General features: G+C 38.2%; 1 protein-coding gene across 1 annotated transcript; it reads left to right on the forward strand.

Annotated features, from left to right (window-relative positions):
- The first annotated feature begins 2,022 nt into the window (after positions 1-2,022).
- LOC140830661 (cyclin-D1-1-like) lies at positions 2,023-5,758 on the forward strand. Its single transcript, XM_073194079.1, has 6 exons — positions 2,023-2,446; positions 2,694-2,780; positions 3,898-3,996; positions 4,105-4,306; positions 4,595-4,725; positions 4,833-5,758. The coding sequence occupies exons 1-6, from the start codon at positions 2,207-2,209 to the stop codon at positions 5,028-5,030; spliced, it is 957 nt and encodes a 318-aa protein (XP_073050180.1). The 5' UTR covers positions 2,023-2,206; the 3' UTR covers positions 5,031-5,758.
- Positions 5,759-18,631: the final 12,873 nt, after the last annotated feature.

The raw sequence follows: 18,631 nt of genomic DNA on the forward strand, positions 1-18,631 counted from the left end.
CACTGGTTTCCCAAATGAAGAGTTTTCGAGTACTTGACTCTATACCTGGAGCAAGAGATTCAAGTACCCCTAGTACAAGTGTTAAGTCGAGATCATCTTTAGATGAGTCAGCCAAGAAAGATATTGAAGCTCCGGATCCTTATCTCGAGCCTTCAAGTCACTCGGGGATTGAAAAGTGAGATATCAACCTTAGACCTCGAACTGACAAGGAAAATCTAAGGTCGGTACTAACGAGCTTATATTTTATCCATTTCAAGTATACCAACAAAACTGAAAGAAATTGAAAATAATAATAAGTATCAACCCAACCACAATCCGAATTGATATAGTTGAAAAGTATCCTAGAATATGGATGAAACCAAAGTACTATCCCAATGAAGTAAACTGTGGTATGAATTTGGGGCCCTTGCTCAGTTAATACATCACCCAGCTTCTCGGAAATATCTGCACTACCAAAATGAATTCAGGAAGCTTTTTATGACGTGGGCAAATAATGATTAAGGAGAGATATTATTGAGCTTTACTTTATTAGTACAGCAACAGAACCAACAGAAAAAATTACATGCTTTGTAGAATAAATATTTGAAAAAAAAAAGAGAAGAAATCTTCTATATATGGAACAATAAGCTGCCGGGAAGTAAAGAAACTTGTCAAAATTCTGCAATATGGCTCATGTGTGAAGATTGTCAGGATAAATTTGCCCAGAATGCTCAAACCATAAAGTGCCATTATTAGGGAAAGTTTTTTGGCCCAAATCTGACCGAAAGCATAATGCAGAGACAAATCCAAATGGTAAAGGTCCACACAAGTCTGCTTTCCTTAGGACCATACAAAAACAAAAGGTTCTTTGACAAATGTACAAAAGACACGTGATCCAACCACTCTATTAGTGAAGAATGCCCCACTCAAGTACCACAACATGATAGACCACTAACTGGTGGTACACCAATTAAAAGATGTTTCCGGCCACAAATGGCAAAGCAATTCACACGTTTGAAATCCGAATTTTAAATCAACCAAGACTTCTATATATATCATAACAGAAGGAAGATGAAAATATCATTCAACCTCTTCATTATTCTTTCAAAATAAAATTTGTAATATTTAGATTTTATATGTGTTGTAATTCCAGCTACGATAAATAACTAAACAAATTTATCTTCCTCTATAGGAGATTACTATGTAATAATATGTTGTATATTTGAATAAAAGAACCAAGACTTACAGTCCTTATTATGTATTATTTTCAAAATTAAACTTCTTTACTAAACACCATGATGTATAAAACGATAAATACTAAGTGCAGTTAAAAGAATCTATGTCAGGAACCATATGTTGCGACATCGTGATTAGGCTGTGAGGAATAATCAGTAAAATCCGGTGGATAAATCCAATGACATTCTGGTCAAAGAAGTAAATTATTTAATTTATTTTACGGAACCATGATGAGTTAATAATAAAAAAATTAATTTAATATATAAGTTGGAAATCTTGCGAAATTATACATGTTTAGGCTATAGACCTTTAAAGAACAAGCTCAATAGTATAACAATACTATGTACCAAAACTTCAAATATATTTTTGGAAATTGTAAATAATTAGAGAGTTCAAACAAAATTTAAAAGATTAGAGACTAAAAATAAAACGAGTTTTAAGTCTAAGGAGTTATTGACTATTTGATGTAAAACACTTATTTTATTTTATTTTTATAGAAGAATAAGTTTAAGGAGTTATTGACTATTTGATGTAAAATACTTATTTTATTTTTTTATAGAAGAATATAATTTTAGAGTAGGTTTTTTGTGGGACGGTCTCACGAATCTTTATCTGTGAAACGAGTCAACCCCACCGATATTCACAATAAAAAGTAATGCTTTTAGCATAAATATTAATACTTTTTAATGGATGATCCAAATAAGATATTCGTCTCATAAAATACGATCGATAAAACCGTCTCACACAATTTTTTACCACATTTTAATAATAAAATATAGAATAGCAAGTCCTCACTATTTATATGTGCAGAGCTAGTAGAACGGAAAATTGGAACGAACAGAGTACAGACAAAACCATTGTCATCTTCTCTCTCACGACCCCTCTATTTCAATTTCATCCACGGTATATACCGGCGAATTCCCGGCAGCCTTCAAAATTATACCCAGGATGAACAGAAGAGAATGACGAGCGATTGGCGTTCTCATTCGCCATGTCACTTTCGTGCTCCGAATGCTTCTCCGATCTTCTCTGTGGGGAGGATTCCAACATTATTTTTTCCGATTATGGTGATGAAGCGCCGGAATACACATCGGACCTTGAATCTCGGCTGCCGGAAGTCGAAGAATCTATCGCCGGGCTGTTAGAAGACGAGAAGCATCTCACTGAAATAAACGTCCATCAATCGGTGGATGTCTCTGTTAGAGCTGAATCTGTTGCGTGGATTCTAAAGGTATCTTTCTTTTTCTCCTATTCCGATTCCGAATCCGTGGTGTTCCGGTATCCTGCTCATTCCTTAAGTGCCACTTCCACACTTGCTTTCATATGGGAGGCGCACTTTAGCATGGCTGGGATGCCATTGCTAGTATGTGCCTCTCAGACTCGGAGTATCGCGATGGAACAAGTTATCAGCAGCGTATAATAGACCTGTGCGCCGTTTATGGTTGGGATAGAGTCAACTGATTATTTTACTTATGCAGGTTCATCAATATTATGGGTTTCAGCCATTAACGGCGTATCTCTCCGTCAACTACTTCGATCGTTTTCTTCACTCCCATAAGTTGCCGGTATGATTTCCGTCACCGTCAAGTTAGTGTATCGTGCCATGCGTGTCTTATTCAGACGAGTATTATTGGATTTTATAATCCTACAGTAGAAGATATCTTTAAAAAATAAAAACAAATTAAAATTTTTATATTCTCTTGATATAATACCCGGACAAAAACTTGTGTGAGACAGTCTTACGGATTGTATTTTGTGAGACGGATCTTTATTTGGATAATTCATGAAAAAATATTACTTTTTATGCTAAGAATATTACTTTTTATTGTGAATATGGGTAGAGTTACCCGTCTCACAGATTGTGATCCGTGAGACGGTCTCACATGAGACCTACTCTAATACTCAAACAAGTTTTTTACATAAATGTAAAATTTTTTTGGGTTTCATGAATGTTTCATTTGGTCTGGTCAACTGCAATATATGTATATATACACTTGTTACTGATGAGCTAAATTAATGTGTGTGTGTGTATATATATATATATATATACACACACATTAATTTAGCTCATCAGTAACAAGTGTATCCCACCAAACTATGGCTTCATATATACTAATATTTGTAGTGTTCTCATTTACTCAACGACTCAGTCCATGTGAATATCATGAACAAAACCCCAAATTAGGGCGTATTTACTTAAAGTACGTAATGTACAATAATAAATTATGAGTTGAAAATTAAAGTACGTAGTACAATAATAAAAAATGAGTAGTACTAATTGGTGAGAAAATTGTCATCTCTATTTGTATTATTTAATTTAACGTTGAAGAAGGTAAGTTAACCTTTGGTTTGTGTATGAACTCACTGGCTATTTAATAATATGCAATGTTTGGTGAAATGTTGAACATTTAATTGTCACACTTATGGCATACATATAATAAATGGAGTTTCTGTTCATTATTTAATAGAAAATAAGATAATAGACTCACGTACTTTTCATCTTTTTTACATTATTAATCAGACATATATTACTGTGAACTAAATTATTTCAAATTATTCCATCTACCAGTTTCATAGATCCACAAGAATGACCGTATGTGTGTGTGTGTGTGTGTGTGTGTGTGTGTGTGTATGTATGTATATATATGTGATATATATAACACGCATGTTGAATAACTGCAGATATTGAATGGATGGCCGCTGCAATTATTGTCCATTGCATGTTTGTCATTAGCAGCTAAGATGGAGGAGCCTCTGGTCCCTTCTCTTTTGGATCTTCAGGTAAAATATTATTTAAATTTTTTTCCCCATATTATTATTTATTATCGTATATATTAAATAAGGCGACTCGAAATTTAATTTATCCGAGAAAAAAAATATGATTAATAGGTTGAAGGTGCAAAGTTTGTTTTTGAATCAAGAAATGTCCAAAGAATGGAACTTCTTGTGCTGAAGGTCTTAGATTGGAGACTTCGATCCATTTCTCCATTTTGCTATCTCTGCCTTTTCGCACTCAAAATTGACCCAGCTGGAAGTTATACCGGGTTCCTTATATCGAGGGCCAAAGAAATTATTCTGTGTTATATTCAAGGTACTTGATTAAAAAAATAAAAGAATATGTACGTATTTTCATATCTATTCTTTTTACAATACAAGCACATGCATCTCTGACTGCAAATACAGACAGCAACCTCAGATATTTTAGTTGCAAGGATGGTATAATATAATTAAATATCATAATTATAAAAGTGTTACATATAATATTTGAAAAATATTGTACACCATAGTGCATCAAATTTTTTATTACTTTAATTATTTAGCAGTCTATGACTCATAAAGCTAATTTTGACTTGAAATGTTAATTCTTTTATGTCGCCAGCAACCAGCTTCCTTGAGTATAGGCCATCATGTATTGCTGCTGCAACAATTCTTTGTGCAGCAAATGATCTGCCTGATTTCTCTTTAATCACAGCGGAACACGCCGAGTCATGGTGTGATGGACTTGACAAAGTAAGCCACTATTGATTGTACGTGTAAATTAAGGGTTTTGTGTTGCATGTATTTCAAGATTTTGTGTATTGTGCAACTTTAGTGAAAAATATTACATTATTTTGCAGGAAAATATAATGAGTTGCTACCAATTGATGCGGAGAATGGTGTCCAATAAGCCGAAGAAGCAACCGGTGGTGTTACCACGTTTCCGGGTCACGACTTGCTCAAGTACCACCTCGTGCAACTCATCATCGTCATCATCCTGCAAGAGGAGGAAACTGAGTAATAACTATTGGGCTGATGAAAACAAAGGGGAGACCTAATTGAATGGGTCTTAAACTTAAAAACAGAACCAACAATTAAACAAAATGGTGGGCCAAAGTATGTCAGAAATCCTCAATATTTTTTGAAAGAGGGTAGTTTGATTACATTGACATGCATTGTAGATAAATAGTAGACATATAAACCTATGCACTATGTTTGGACGATTTGGGATATGTTATTGTGGCCCTTTATTGGTGGGCAATGGCCATACATGAATGTCCATGCAGATTCCCTAGGGAAGGGGATTTGCTACATTGGATTGTTTAGTATGTAGTGGAGTTATATATGGAGTGTGAATTAAAGTGGGGGAGCTGTTGAATTCAAAGGTGTAATGAGTCCTTCTCAATTGGAGGAGGATATTCAAATTGGTGGGGGCCAAATTCATAGTGAAAATCAACAGGGTTGGCAAATGGGAACTTTGAAGTTTGAGCTAAAGATGAGATGCAAGTCAAGTTCCTCTTATAGACTACGTTGATTATGCTACAAGCTCCTGTTTGCAAATAGAGAAGCGGTAAAGGAAATGAGAGAGTTGGATGAATTATAAATTTGTGTGGTGTTTTTGTGGATTTGTGTGTGCGTGTGGGAGAGATCAGAGGAGAGGAGATGAGAGTCCCTTTCTTGTATGGCCAAAAGTTGGCCGAAGAAGGTCTTTGGGGCCTTTCTTTTTCTGTACCTTAATTGGGATGTAATGTAAACTCATGCTTTATTTTCTAGTGAAATTCCTTAATATCTATATCCCCTTCAAATTAAGGAAAAAAGACTTGAATGTTTGATCAAGTATGAATTATATATATGTTTTATAATTGTTTATTATTTATTAGTGTGGGAAAACTAGTACTCATTTTATTTGGGGGTAAATGTGAGTTTTATGATTTCGACTATAATGAAGTAAGCATTAGTCGTATCTTTACACCAAATTTTTTATTCAGGCCATATTTATAATAGTTGCATGCTAAGGAGGAGAGGAGAGGATATTTGGTTGGGAAATCATTATTTTTTTGTTCATTAACTTGTTTATAAATTTTGGGTTTTGGTTAATTAAGTTTTTAAAAGTTAGTTTTGATGCACTAAATTTTAATTTTCGCATGTTTTAGTCCAATTTTCAATTGCTGACATGAAATTTGACACGTCAAGTAGTTTTCGATTTTACGTTAGCAATTTTCAGCGTTGTGTGGCATTGAAAATTAACATATTATCAGATGTTATGTTAGCAATTGAACCAAAATAGCAAAAAATTTAAATTAAGTATATAAAAATCAAACTTTTAAAATGTAATCGACCAAAACCCAAAATTAGTCAAATTAATGGGATACAAAATTCATTTTTTGTATTTGATTTTTATTCCATAAAATGCCAAAGCAATTATATTAAATAGGCGGAAAATCATATCACAATCATACCTTAAGATATGAAAGCCACTCATCGCGTATAAGGACGTAAACAAATCGAGTCAGTTTGTGAGCTTTTCGAGTTGACTCAAAAAATATTTGATTTGTACTTTTAATAAATCGAATTCAAGATCAAATTATTTTGATTAATAGTTTGCAAACTTCAATATTTTATTAATATAATATAATTATATATTAAATAAATATAGATTTTTTTTATTTATTAAATTTGACTAATTTTTTTATTTTGAGTTTTAGTCCACAAAGCTTTTAAAGTTTAGTTTTAATGTACTAACATTCATATTTTTTTTTTGACTTACAATCCTATTTTTCTGGAGTGCTAAAGTGACACAATTAAATGTCGATTTAGCACCGGAAAAATTGACATGACATTGAAAATTACTGACTTTTCTGATACCACCACATCCACAATTGGACCAAAACAGTTGAAAATTTAAAATTAGCGTATCGAATCAAAATATGAAAACTTAATGGACTAAAACCCAAAAGTAGAAAATTTAGTGAACCAATTTTTTTTTTCACATAAATATTTTTGAAGTGCAATAATTATAACAGCTTGTTAGAGCAATCGAAACATTTCGCTTGGTTTGTTGTACTATAATGCCCCATGGTCTTACCGATCTTTTGGGCTTGCAATCACATCTCTCACAGTATTACATGTCATTACTCATAGTACTATCTCACTCATGGCAGTTGTTTATTTCGTCTATTCCAATACTCAAACTCACCACCATGTTAAATACATAGGTTTTTGAGTGTGAGTGTCAATTGAGCTACCATTCTATTACGCCTCGGGCCCAGACCCGTGCCTGTGCGACCATGCAATAGGCGCTGGCAAAGCATAACTGAGATATACTCGAAGTAGAGTTTAGGATGCTTGAGTCTAGAAACAAATAAAATGATTGTTTATGTATTTGAATTATTTGCTATTATTTATCTGGACTTACTTGAGTTAGAACTATTAGTTGACTAGGCTTTAAACTTAGTTTATAAATTGACTATTAGTGTCACGCCCCGAGACCAGGGTTAGTTGACACCGGCGTTATCTCGCAATCACATAATTGCAAAACAACTAGCCTCGTAGTACAACATATACCAAACCAGTTTATTGTCATAAATTTCCCAAAAGTGCAACGTTTTTACAACTCATAAAGAAATAGAAACATGCGGAAGCGTAAATACATAATGCTGAAATCGTAAATACATGATACTGAAATCATAAGACTGAATAATCAATCGATCACGAATTAGACTGCTCTTCACCATCCCCAAAAGTATTCTTGCTCCTCATCCTCAATTTGCTTCTCATTCTTATCTGGGAGGGGAGGTAAGGGGTGAGTATTTTGGGGGAAAATACCCAGTAAATGGGGGCCAATCGTGCATGAAAAATATCGAGGTTATACATATAAACGAATTGTCACAATTTCAATATTTAGCATGTCGAATCAGATAAAAAAAAACGGAAACAACACTGAAATCATCTCATTTTCGATGGTTTTTTTAACTGATCAGTCCCCTATATGTTACTCCTCTAAGGGGCGAGGCCAAAGGAACGGTTATTATAACCCACCGCATCAGGGCCTAAACAAAGATTTCAAAGTTCGGAATTTCCTTTATCATTTCTAAGTCGAATCATTACAGTGCTTAACAAATACTCAACATGCTTTCAAGAAACGAAAATTCCAAGAAGCAGAACGAATATATAACGAAAATTCCAAGAAGCAGAACGAAAATTCCAAGAAGCAGAAATTTTCCAGAGCCATAGCTATTTTCGAAATATAATATGCCAATCGAATTAGTAGCAAAAACCACTTACCGTATTTTGATTGCTCAAAGAAACGTAAACACGAACGGCGAGATTGCGGCAGAGCTTCTAGAGGGCGAAGGGCTTCGAGACTACAGAGTTGCTAGAGAGGATTTCGAGAGTGGAAGTGCCAATTCGAATGAGGAGCCCTCCTTTATATAGGCATGAACAACCTTCTACAAGGTAGGCTCCAGTCGCTCCATGAATGACGCTGCGTTGATGGCTCCCTGAATGACGCTGCGTTGATGGCTCCATGAATGACGCTGATGGCTTGATCAATGGTTGGTTGCATTAACTTCTCCCGGATGAATGTAGCCACTTTTTGGTCCAAGGTGCTCACTCGATTTTTATGCTGAAATGGAGTGAATTCGGCTGGAGTGATTTCGGCTGGTGCATGGTCTTCACATTCTCCCCTCCTTAATGTAAGTTTCGTCCTCGAAACTTGGATCATCTCGTCCTTCGAAGAGGTAAGGGTAATGGTTTCTCATTTTCTCTTCGAGTTCCCAAGTGGCTTCTCTTTCGGTGTGATTGGACCATTGTACTTTGACGTATGGAATCGTTCGTCGTCTTAGCACTTGGTCCTTGGCATCCACAATTCCGATCGGGACTTCCTTATAAGTAAGGCCTTCATTCAAGTCTCCCTCGATTAAGAGTGGTTCAGCTTCGAGGATGTGGCTTGGATCCGAAACATATCTTCTTAGTTGTGACACATGGAAAACATTATGGATTCTAGACATACTCGGTGGGAGTGCCAATCTGTATGCAAGTGTCCCCACTTTCCCTAGAATTTCAAAAGGTCCAACATATCTAGGGTTCAGTTTTCCGGGTTTGTTGAATCGAACCACACCTTTCATTGGTGATACTTTCAAGTATGCTTTGTCTCCCGCTATGAATTCTACTGGTCTTCTTTTCAAGTCAGCCCAACTTTTCTGTCGGTTTTGTGCCACTTTAAGTCTCTCCTTGATTGTAGCGATTTTATCCACTGTTTCTTGGATCAATTCGGGTCCAGTGATGGCCTTTTCTCCTACTTCATCCCAATATAGTGGTGACCGACATTTTCGCCCATACAGAGCTTCATACGGCGCCATTCCGATGCTGCTGTGAAAACTGTTATTGTAAGCAAACTCAATCAGAGGCAGATGTTCACTCCAATTACCGCTAAAGTCTAGGTCACATGCTCTCAGCATGTCTTCTAAAGTTTGAATTGTCCTCTCTGTTTGACCATCGGTCTGAGGGTGGTAGGCCGTACTGAGGGTGACCTTAGTTCCCATGGCTTGTTGAAAACTTTTCCAAAAACGAGATACAAACCTCGGGTCTCTGTCTGACAATATGCTGACTGGGACTCCATGTAATCGTACGATATTATTCATGTACAACGTGGCTAGCTTGTCCAAATTATAGTTCATGCGGACTGGTAAGAAGTGCGCAGATTTGGTGAGTCTATCTACGATTACCCAGATGCCATCATGGCTTTGTCTAGACTTTGGTAGCCCAACCACAAAGTCCATGGAGATGTGTTCCCATTTCCATTCTAGAATTTCTAGAGGTTGAAGAATTCCTCCAGGCCTTTGGTGCTCTGCTTTGACTTGTTGGCACACAAGACATTTGGAAACAAATATCGCAACATCCTTTTTCATTCCACTCCACCAGAAATTCTTCTTTAAGTCTCTGTACATCTTGGTACTGCCAGGATGGACTGAAAATTTTGACTTATGTGCTTCTAACATTACTTCTTTTCGAAGGTTATCTACGTCTGGTACGCACAATCGTCCTTTCATCCAAAGGACTCTTTTGTCGTCGATCTGAGTATCTTGAGACTTTGCTTCCTTAGCTTGTTCCTTAAGTTTTGTTAGAACTGGGTCTCGATCCTGGTTCAACTTGACGATTTCTCGCAGACATGGTTGAGCGGAGAGTGCAGCTAAGGTAACCTTACTCATATTCCTCCGACTCAAAGCATCAGCTACTTTGTTTGCCTTACCTGGATGGTACCTTATAGTCAAGTCATAATCCTTCAACAGCTCAATCCATCGCCTTTGTCTCATATTTAATTCTTTTTGGGTGAACAAGTATTTGAGGCTCTGGTGGTCCGTGAAGATTTCGCACTTGGAGCCATAGAGATAATGTCTCCATATCTTCAAAGCAAAGACGACTGCTGCCAGTTCGAGGTCGTGAGTGGGATAATTTCGTTCATGCGGCTTCAACTGCCTTGAAGCATAGGCAATCACTCTTCCTTCTTGCATGAGTACACATCCCAACCCTTCCTTCGATGCGTCACTGTAGATGGTGAAATCCTTATCTTCAGTGGGCAAGACTAACACTGGTGTAGACGCGAGTTTTTCTTTCAATGTCTGGAAACTTTTCTCGCAGTTGTCATCCCAAATGAATTTAGAATTCTTTTGAGTAAGCCTTGTTAATGGTACCTATGGAAGAGAATCCTTCAACGAATTTCCTGTAATAGCCCGCCAATCCAAGAAAACTTCTAATGTCTGTGGCGTTTCTCGGTTTCGGCCAATCTAGAATTGACTCCACTTTCTTTGGATCTACTGATACTCCTGCTTCCGATATCACATGCCCTAAAAAGGATACACTGTTTAGCCAGAATTCGCATTTCTTGAACTTGGCATAGAGTTCTTTCTCCCTTAAGGTTTGTAGAGTGAGGCGGAGATGCTCTTCGTGATCTTCCTTGCTAGGAGAGTAGACAAGGATGTCATCAATGAATACCACTATGAATCAATCCAGAAACGGCTTGAATACTCTGTTCATTAGGTCCATAAAGGCTGCTGGTGCGTTTGTCAGACCAAAAGGCATCACCGTGAATTCGTAGTGTCCATACCTTGTCCGAAAGGCCGTCTTTGGGATGTCTTCAGCCCTGACCTTCAATTGGTGGTAGCCCGTTCTCAAATCCAATTTGGAAAACACTGTGGCTCCCTTAAGCTGATCAAACAGGTCATCTATCCTTGGAAGAGGGTACCTGTTCTTGATAGTGATCTTATTCAATTCCCTATAGTCAATGCACAGTCTCATGCTCCCATCTTTCTTCTTGACGAAAAGTACTGGAGCTCCCCATGGAGAAGCACTTGGTCGAATCTGCTTTTTGTCTAGCAATTCTTGAAGTTGCTCTTTTAGCTCTTTAAGTTCAGCTGGTGCCATTCTGTACGATGCCTTGGAGATGGGTGCCGCTTCGGGCACTAAGTTGATTTCGAACTCAATTTCACGATCCGGGATTGCCCCTGGTAGTTCTTCCGGAAAGACGTCTGGGAATTCTCGTACGATAGGTATGTCCCCTGGTTTAAGTTCAATCTCCTCCTCCACTACGTTAATCATTGCTAGATAGATATCTGCTCCGGATTTCACAGCTTTCCATGCTTGGGATGCGGAAAGAAGTGACTTCCGTTCCTTGGATTTGCCATGATACACGACCTCTTTTTGGCTCGGGGTTCGGAGCCTAACACTCTTTCCCTTGCAATCTACCATCGCATTGTTTCTTGCTAACCAATCCATTCCTAAGATGATGTCGAATTCCACCATTTTCAGTTGTATCAATTCTGCTTGGAATAGGTGCTCATGGATACAGATCTTACACTGTCGGTGTACTCTATGTGTTTCGATTGTCTTACTAGTAGGAGTTGCTACTCTAAATGGTTCGACTAGTAATTCAGGTGTAAGCCCTAGTTTCTTAGTGAATCTTTTAGATATGAATGAATGAGTAGCACCACTGTCAAACAACACATAAGCTGGCATTTCATTGACAAAAATGGTACCTGCCACGACATCGTTTGCATCATCTGCTTCTTCTTGGGTTATTGCAAACACACGAGCGTTGGGTTTATTTTCCCTTGGTTTGTTGGGGTTAGCATCGGCATTAGGCTTTGTACTTCTCTTCAATGGCTCGGGGCAATTAGCAATTCGATGCCCTAATTTCCCACAATTGAAACATGCTCCCGTCTGTCGGTGGCATTCTCCAGAATGACGGTTATTACATTTGGGGCACATCTTTGGTTCTTGATAAGTTGGGTGGGACGAAGCACCTTTGAAGGGTCAACTGGACTGATTCGGTCTCTTGAATGGTGGCTTCCCTTGAGATGGCTGTCCAGTAAGAGGACGTTTATTCTTGTTCTCGTCCTCCCGACGCTTGATGTCGGTCTCAGCTCTTATTGCTGCTCCCATTAAATCAGCAAAGCTCGTAGGTTGATAAACTGCTAAGGATGACTGAATACGGCTGCTCAATCCCTTTTTGTATCTGTGCATTTTCAGATCTACATCTGCCATGATTGTCGGGACATAAGTTCCAAGGTCATTGAATCGGGAGGTGTAATCTACCACTGACATTCCTGGAGTTTGCGAGAAGTTCTCAAACTCGCTCAATTTCTGTAGTCTGACTTCTGCTGGGAAATATTGTTTGAGAAAGACATCTCTGAATTGTCGCCAAGTGATTGCTCCGGCGGCTGTCAGGGTAGGTGAGACTGTTTCCCACCACTTGCTCGCCTTATCTTCCAGGAATGGTGTTATTACCTCTACTTTGAGTGCCTCGGATATCTCTAATAATCGCAGCTGGATTTCCACACTTTTCAACCTGTTCTGGCTACTTTCAGGGTCGGCGTTTCCCTTGAACACTGGGCAACGGTTCTTACGAAGGGACTCATAATGGTACTTGATTCCATTCTGTGCCGGTGGTGGTTGAGGCTGCTGATTACCGTTACCATTGGGGTTTCCCAAGCCCTGGATAGTTGTTGCCACTATGGTGGCTATAGCCATCAAATCTGCTTGGCTCAGGCCCATTCTGGGAGGTGGTGGCGGTGGATTTCCGTCAGGATTCGGATTCCCATTATTGTCATTGTGGTTGTTGGCGTACCGTGGGTTGCGATTGGCTCGTGGAGGTCTTCCGGCCATTTCCTACAAGCGTACAAGTTTCTAAGATATTTGTTGCACAATTTGATAGAATGCATTGAATAATTTGTGCGAAAATAAATTGACGCCAACAAGTAATCGAACTAACAACTTTTATTGATTTCTCAATTAAACATAAACAACTGAATGCGAATTTATTGGAATGGAAAAAATGGCAACAACGGAAATAAACAAAAAAAGGTTCACTAAAATATTCTAATCTGATATCTCTCCATTCCCCACAGCTACGTCAGGTGGGGCTTCCTCCTCTTCGGAATCCTCCTCTGGCATCTCCGGGTCTAAAAACTCTGCCAGCTGCATCTGCAGACTTTGATTCTCCGATTTTAATTCAGCAATCTGTTCCTTATGAGTCAGAATCTTCCCTACCGCGTTGTCCAACTCATTCTTTGCACGCGCGCAGTTGGCTTGATCCTTCTGGATGAGTGCCTTCTCCCTTGCCTTCCTTTCGTCTATCTCCCTTGATAGCCTTTGGTTATTTTCTGACAATTGCATGACCACCTTCCACGACTCTTCCACTCTCTCCTTATCTCTTACCCGTGCGTGACGAGCTTCAGCCAATTCTACGGTACGTCGGTCCAATTCATCCATAGCTCGTTTGGTTTGGACCCTCATCAGTTGTAGTGACTCTCGCAGTTCGCCGTTATCTTCATTAACGAGTTGAAACATCTCATATACCTGATCGATCCTCTTTTCTGCTGCCAATAGCTTGGTAGTCAGATCCTCCACTTGCTTCCTCCTCTCCAGGTTGCTAGCTCTTAGCCTCCTAGTCGTCCTATCGTGGCGTGCTAGAGTCAAATCATCTGAACGTAGAAGGGACTGGGCGCGCGGGCGAGGTCGGGGACTGTCTAGTTGGAACGTCTCTCTATGAGTAATCGAAGCTACACTCTTACGGGCAGTCAAACGTGTGCGAGCCATTTCCTGGAAAAAGAAGAGAAATGCTCAGAATATCAAAAATAGGCCAGAATAAAAATGTCAGAGTCGTATAGAGTCAAATAACGGAAAATAAAGAAAACTTTTCGAAAATTTCCAAAAATGGAAAGTTTCGAGATAGACATATGGATTCGAAGCATATGTCGAGAGGATTCCAGAACATTTGACGGAATCGAATTCGGAGTTTCCTACGAAAAGTTATAGGAGTTACGAAACTTTCCTAAAACGGCAAAATCAAGGTTTCGGAGGCCTAAACGAAGGAATTTCGCTGGGTCTCCCGATAGGGTGGGGAGTCTTGATCGTTGGGCCGTTTCGGAGGGGATAGCATTGGCCGATTTATAAAATTCCACCGAAATTTTTTTTGAACATTTTTCCTTCCCCAACCGGATTATGAACCTGGCGGCTCTGATACCACTTAAATGTCACGCCCCGAGACCGGGGTTAGTTGACACCGGCGTTATCTCGCAATCACATAATTGCAAAACAACTAGCCTCGTAGTACAGCATATACCAAACCAGTTTATTGTCATAAATTTCCCAAAAGTGCAACGTTTTTACAACTCATAAAGAAATAGAAACATGCGGAAGCGTAAATACATAATGCTGAAATCGTAAATACATGATACTGAAATCATAAGACTGAATAATCAATCGATCACGAATTAGACTGCTCTTCACCATCCCCAAAAGTATTCTTGCTCCTCATCCTCAATTTGCTTCTCATTCTTATCTGGGAGGGGAGGTAAGGGGTGAGTATTTTGGGGGAAAATACTCAGTAAATAGGGGCCAATCGTGCATGAAAAATATCGAGGTTATACATATAAACGAATTGTCACAATTTCAATATTTAGCATGTCGAATCAGATAAAAAAAACGGAAACAACACTGAAATCATCTCATTTTCGATGGTTTTTTTAACTGATCAGTCCCCTATATGTTACTCCTCTAAGGGGCGAGGCCAAAGGAACGGTTATTATATCCCACCGCATCAGGGCCTAAACAAAGATTTCAAAGTTCGGAATTTCCTTTACCATTTCTAAGTCGAATCATTACAGTGCTTAACAAATACTCAACATGCTTTCAAGAAACGAAAATTCCAAGAAGCAGAACGAATATATAACGAAAATTCCAAGAAGCAGAACGAAAATTCCAAGAAGCAGAAATTTTTCAGAGCCATAGCTATTTTCGAAATATAATATGCCAATCGAATTAGTAGCAAAAACCACTTACCGTATTTTGATTGCTCAAAGAAACGTAAACACGAACGGCGAGATTGCGGCAGAGCTTCTAGAGGGCGAAGGGCTTCGAGACTACAGAGTTGCTAGAGAGGATTTCGAGAGTGGATGTGCCAATTCGAATGAGGAGCCCTCCTTTATATAGGCATGAACAACCTTCTACAAGGTAGGCTCCAGTCGCTCCATGAATGACGCTGCGTTGATGGCTCCATGAATGACGCTGATGGCTTGATCAATGGTTGGTTGCATTAACTTCTCCCGGATGAATGTAGCCACTTTTTGGTTCAAGGTGCTCACTCGATTTTTATGCTGAAATGGAGTGAATTCGGCTGGAGTGATTTCGGCTGGTGCATGGTCTTCACAATTAGACTAAGTTTCAAAAGTTTTTTAACTGTTTGTGCTTATTAAATTATTTCTGCATGTTGATTAAATCTTTATGTCTTGTGGAATGACATCCGGAGGACGAGATAAAAAGAAAGAAAGAAAGAAAGAAGTTGTGCAGGATTTAAAAACACATAATTTGGAGGGACTTGATGAAAGTATTAGGGGTAGACATGGTCGTCCTGCAAACCATGCCGTTAGAAATGTGGAAGTAGAGGTGGATCATGAGCCACCAAATATCCAGAAAGGAGTAGAGTCAAAATTTTTTGGGATTGATTAAGAAATAGAACAGTTGACTCAAGAAGTGTGAGAAATTCAGTTAATAAAATCCCCTTGGGCCTACCGATCTTTTGAGACTGCAACCACATCCCTCAGAGTATCTTATGTGCACTACTCACAGTGCTATCCCATTCCTGATAAGTTCAATTGGTAATCACTCTAAAAAAAACATATGTATTTGAATAGGAGGTACTGTGTTCGAGTATTGGTGAATGCGAAAGAAACTACTGTCAGAAGTTGGACAGCATCATGAGTAATGCACATGAGTTATTGTGAGGGATATGATTAAATGCCCAAAAGATCAATAGACTCATGATCATTACAATACTAGCTCAATCGGTCCTCACATTCAACAACCTATGTATTTCACCTGGAGGTACAAGTTTCGAGCATTGGAGAAGACGTAAGAAACCACTATCAGGAGTGGGACAGCACTGCGAGCAGTGTACATGAGATACTGTGAGGGATGTGATTGCGGGATCAAAAGATTGGTTGGTCCATGGGGAATTATATGTACTATTTTAAAAATTTAAGTTGTGCATCATTAACATCATCTATAATTTTTGGTAAAATGGTAAACAATTGATTCTACAATTGGTATCAGAACCAAAGTCACGAGTTCAATTTTAATTGATCAAAAGTTATACAATTATTAGGAGTGGGATTTTGAGGTGCAATAATTATTTCTACTTGTTAGAGGAATTGAAACGTGGCGCTTGGGCTGCTGTACGATTTAAAATATTTGAGTTCAACCATTACCAACAACTATAATTTTTGATAAAACTACAAACACTCGGTCCTAAAAATATATTTCAAACTTTTCGAGTATTATTTTCAACCAATAGTTCAAATATCTCGCAAATATGTTAAAATCTTCGAGCTGAACTTAAATTCGAGCTAAAAATTTTAAACTCTTCTATTTAATCTATAGAATATACAGGATATCAATACACATACAAATCACTTAAAAAACACATATATACAAATGTCAGTGCTCAACTACAATGCACAAGTTTCTACTTGATTTACAATCACTAGACATGAGACTTTTATGATCCTCTTGAGATGGAAAAACAAACAATAAGATGGCACTTGTCGAATAAAACCTATAGTGCATGACCAAAATGACAAATTCTCTACTTACCAAGGAGAACCGGTTAAATAATTTATGATGATCACTATTAAGGGAACTCATCCTGTTGGGTTTGGCCCAACTTTATCCCAAGCCCAATAACCCAAAGCCCATTTCCTTAAAGCCTTGGCCTACTAGGTCGTTATGTCTAATATTTGAATACTCATTGCTCCTCAGCAGCCAAGCGTGAGAGAGACATAGAACTTAGAAGGCAGTAGTGAGAGATTGAAAGAAATCTGTTGTGTGCTCTTCACTCTTCTTTTGCATGTAGTGCTCGTTGCTCGGTGCATGTGAGCTCTTCTCTTCTCTTCTTCCTCTCTATTCTTCAAGAGATATACGAGGGTGTGTGTGAGATTGGAAGCTGCCCTCGGTTCCTTGTGTTCTCTGAATCAGTATCGTTTCTGGCCTTGGTTGAGTTTGCCTACTGTGCGTGGTGGGCTTCGTGCTTCGGGGCTATTTGCTTAGGGTTGAGTTGGTTATCAGTAACCAGGGTTTTGATTGAAAAATCTTTGTGGTCTTCTCTTTGGTTTATTGCGTATTTGGAGAGGCCAAAATCAGTTCGTCTGAGCCTCTTTTTATCCTAAAATATCATATTGTATTGTTTCTGGTTTTGGTGATAGTTGCAGGTTGGCCAGCCAACTATAGAATGTACGGGAGGACCGATGGACACCTAACAGCGGTATCAGAGTATAACTCTAGGTTTTATGTGTTTGTTGGTTATTGTTGTGTTCCCATTTCCGTGGCTAAAAGTTGATTCCGTTGTGTTCGCTTTATTTTGTGTGATTTAAATTTTTTTGTGTGAAACTTTGTTGTTTTTGATTAACTGTTGTGTTTTTTGAAAATGACTATGATTGGATATCATCTCGAACCTTTTAACGGAAAAACATATTTTTCATATGGCTGCAAGAAATGAAAAGGTATTTTGATACAACAAAGGTTTTCAAAGCGATATATCTCTCATATTCAGCTACCGAAACAGCCGATAAAAAGGCTGAAAATGACGAGTTTGGTTAATCATCTATAATTTTGAACTCGTCTGACTCTGTGTTAAGAAGAATTGGTAAACTGAAATTGGCTAAGGAATTTTGGGAAAAATTAGAATAACTTTATGCTGAAACTTCGTTGCCCGGTAAATTGTTTTTGCTTGAGAAATTTTTCCGGTTCAAACTTGATTTAAACAAAGACGTTAATGAAACTCTTGATGTTTTTACCAAATTAGTGCAAGACATTAAGCAAACTAGAGAGAAACATATTGATGATTATACCCCTATTGTTCTTTTAAATGCTATACCTGATCCATATAGTGATGTTAAATCTACCATTAAGTATAGTAGAGATCAGATAAAGTTAGAAACTATTGTGGATGGCTTGAAGAGCGAAAAGATTGATTTGAAAACCAATAAGTGTGGTAATAATTCTGGTGAGGTAATGTTTGTTAGAGGAAGATCTCAAAATAGATTTCAAAATCAAAAACCTTCAAACAACCATAATCAGTCTTTCGTTAAAAATAGAGGTAAGTGTA

Source organism: Primulina eburnea, chromosome 4, assembly GCF_022965805.1.
Source record: "Primulina eburnea isolate SZY01 chromosome 4, ASM2296580v1, whole genome shotgun sequence".
In the NCBI taxonomy this organism is placed as follows: Eukaryota; Viridiplantae; Streptophyta; class Magnoliopsida; order Lamiales; family Gesneriaceae; genus Primulina; species Primulina eburnea.

Bases quoted from the DNA above. Each gene is read 5' to 3' on its own strand.
- LOC140830661 (XM_073194079.1), top strand. From the start codon at position 2,207: ATGTCACTTTCGTGCTCCGAATGCTTCTCCGATCTTCTCTGTGGGGAG. The intron at 3,997-4,104 runs GTAAAATATTAT...TATGATTAATAG, and splicing joins CTTCTCTTTTGGATCTTCAG to GTTGAAGGTGCAAAGTTTGT. The intron at 4,726-4,832 runs GTAAGCCACTAT...ATTATTTTGCAG, and splicing joins GGTGTGATGGACTTGACAAA to GAAAATATAATGAGTTGCTA.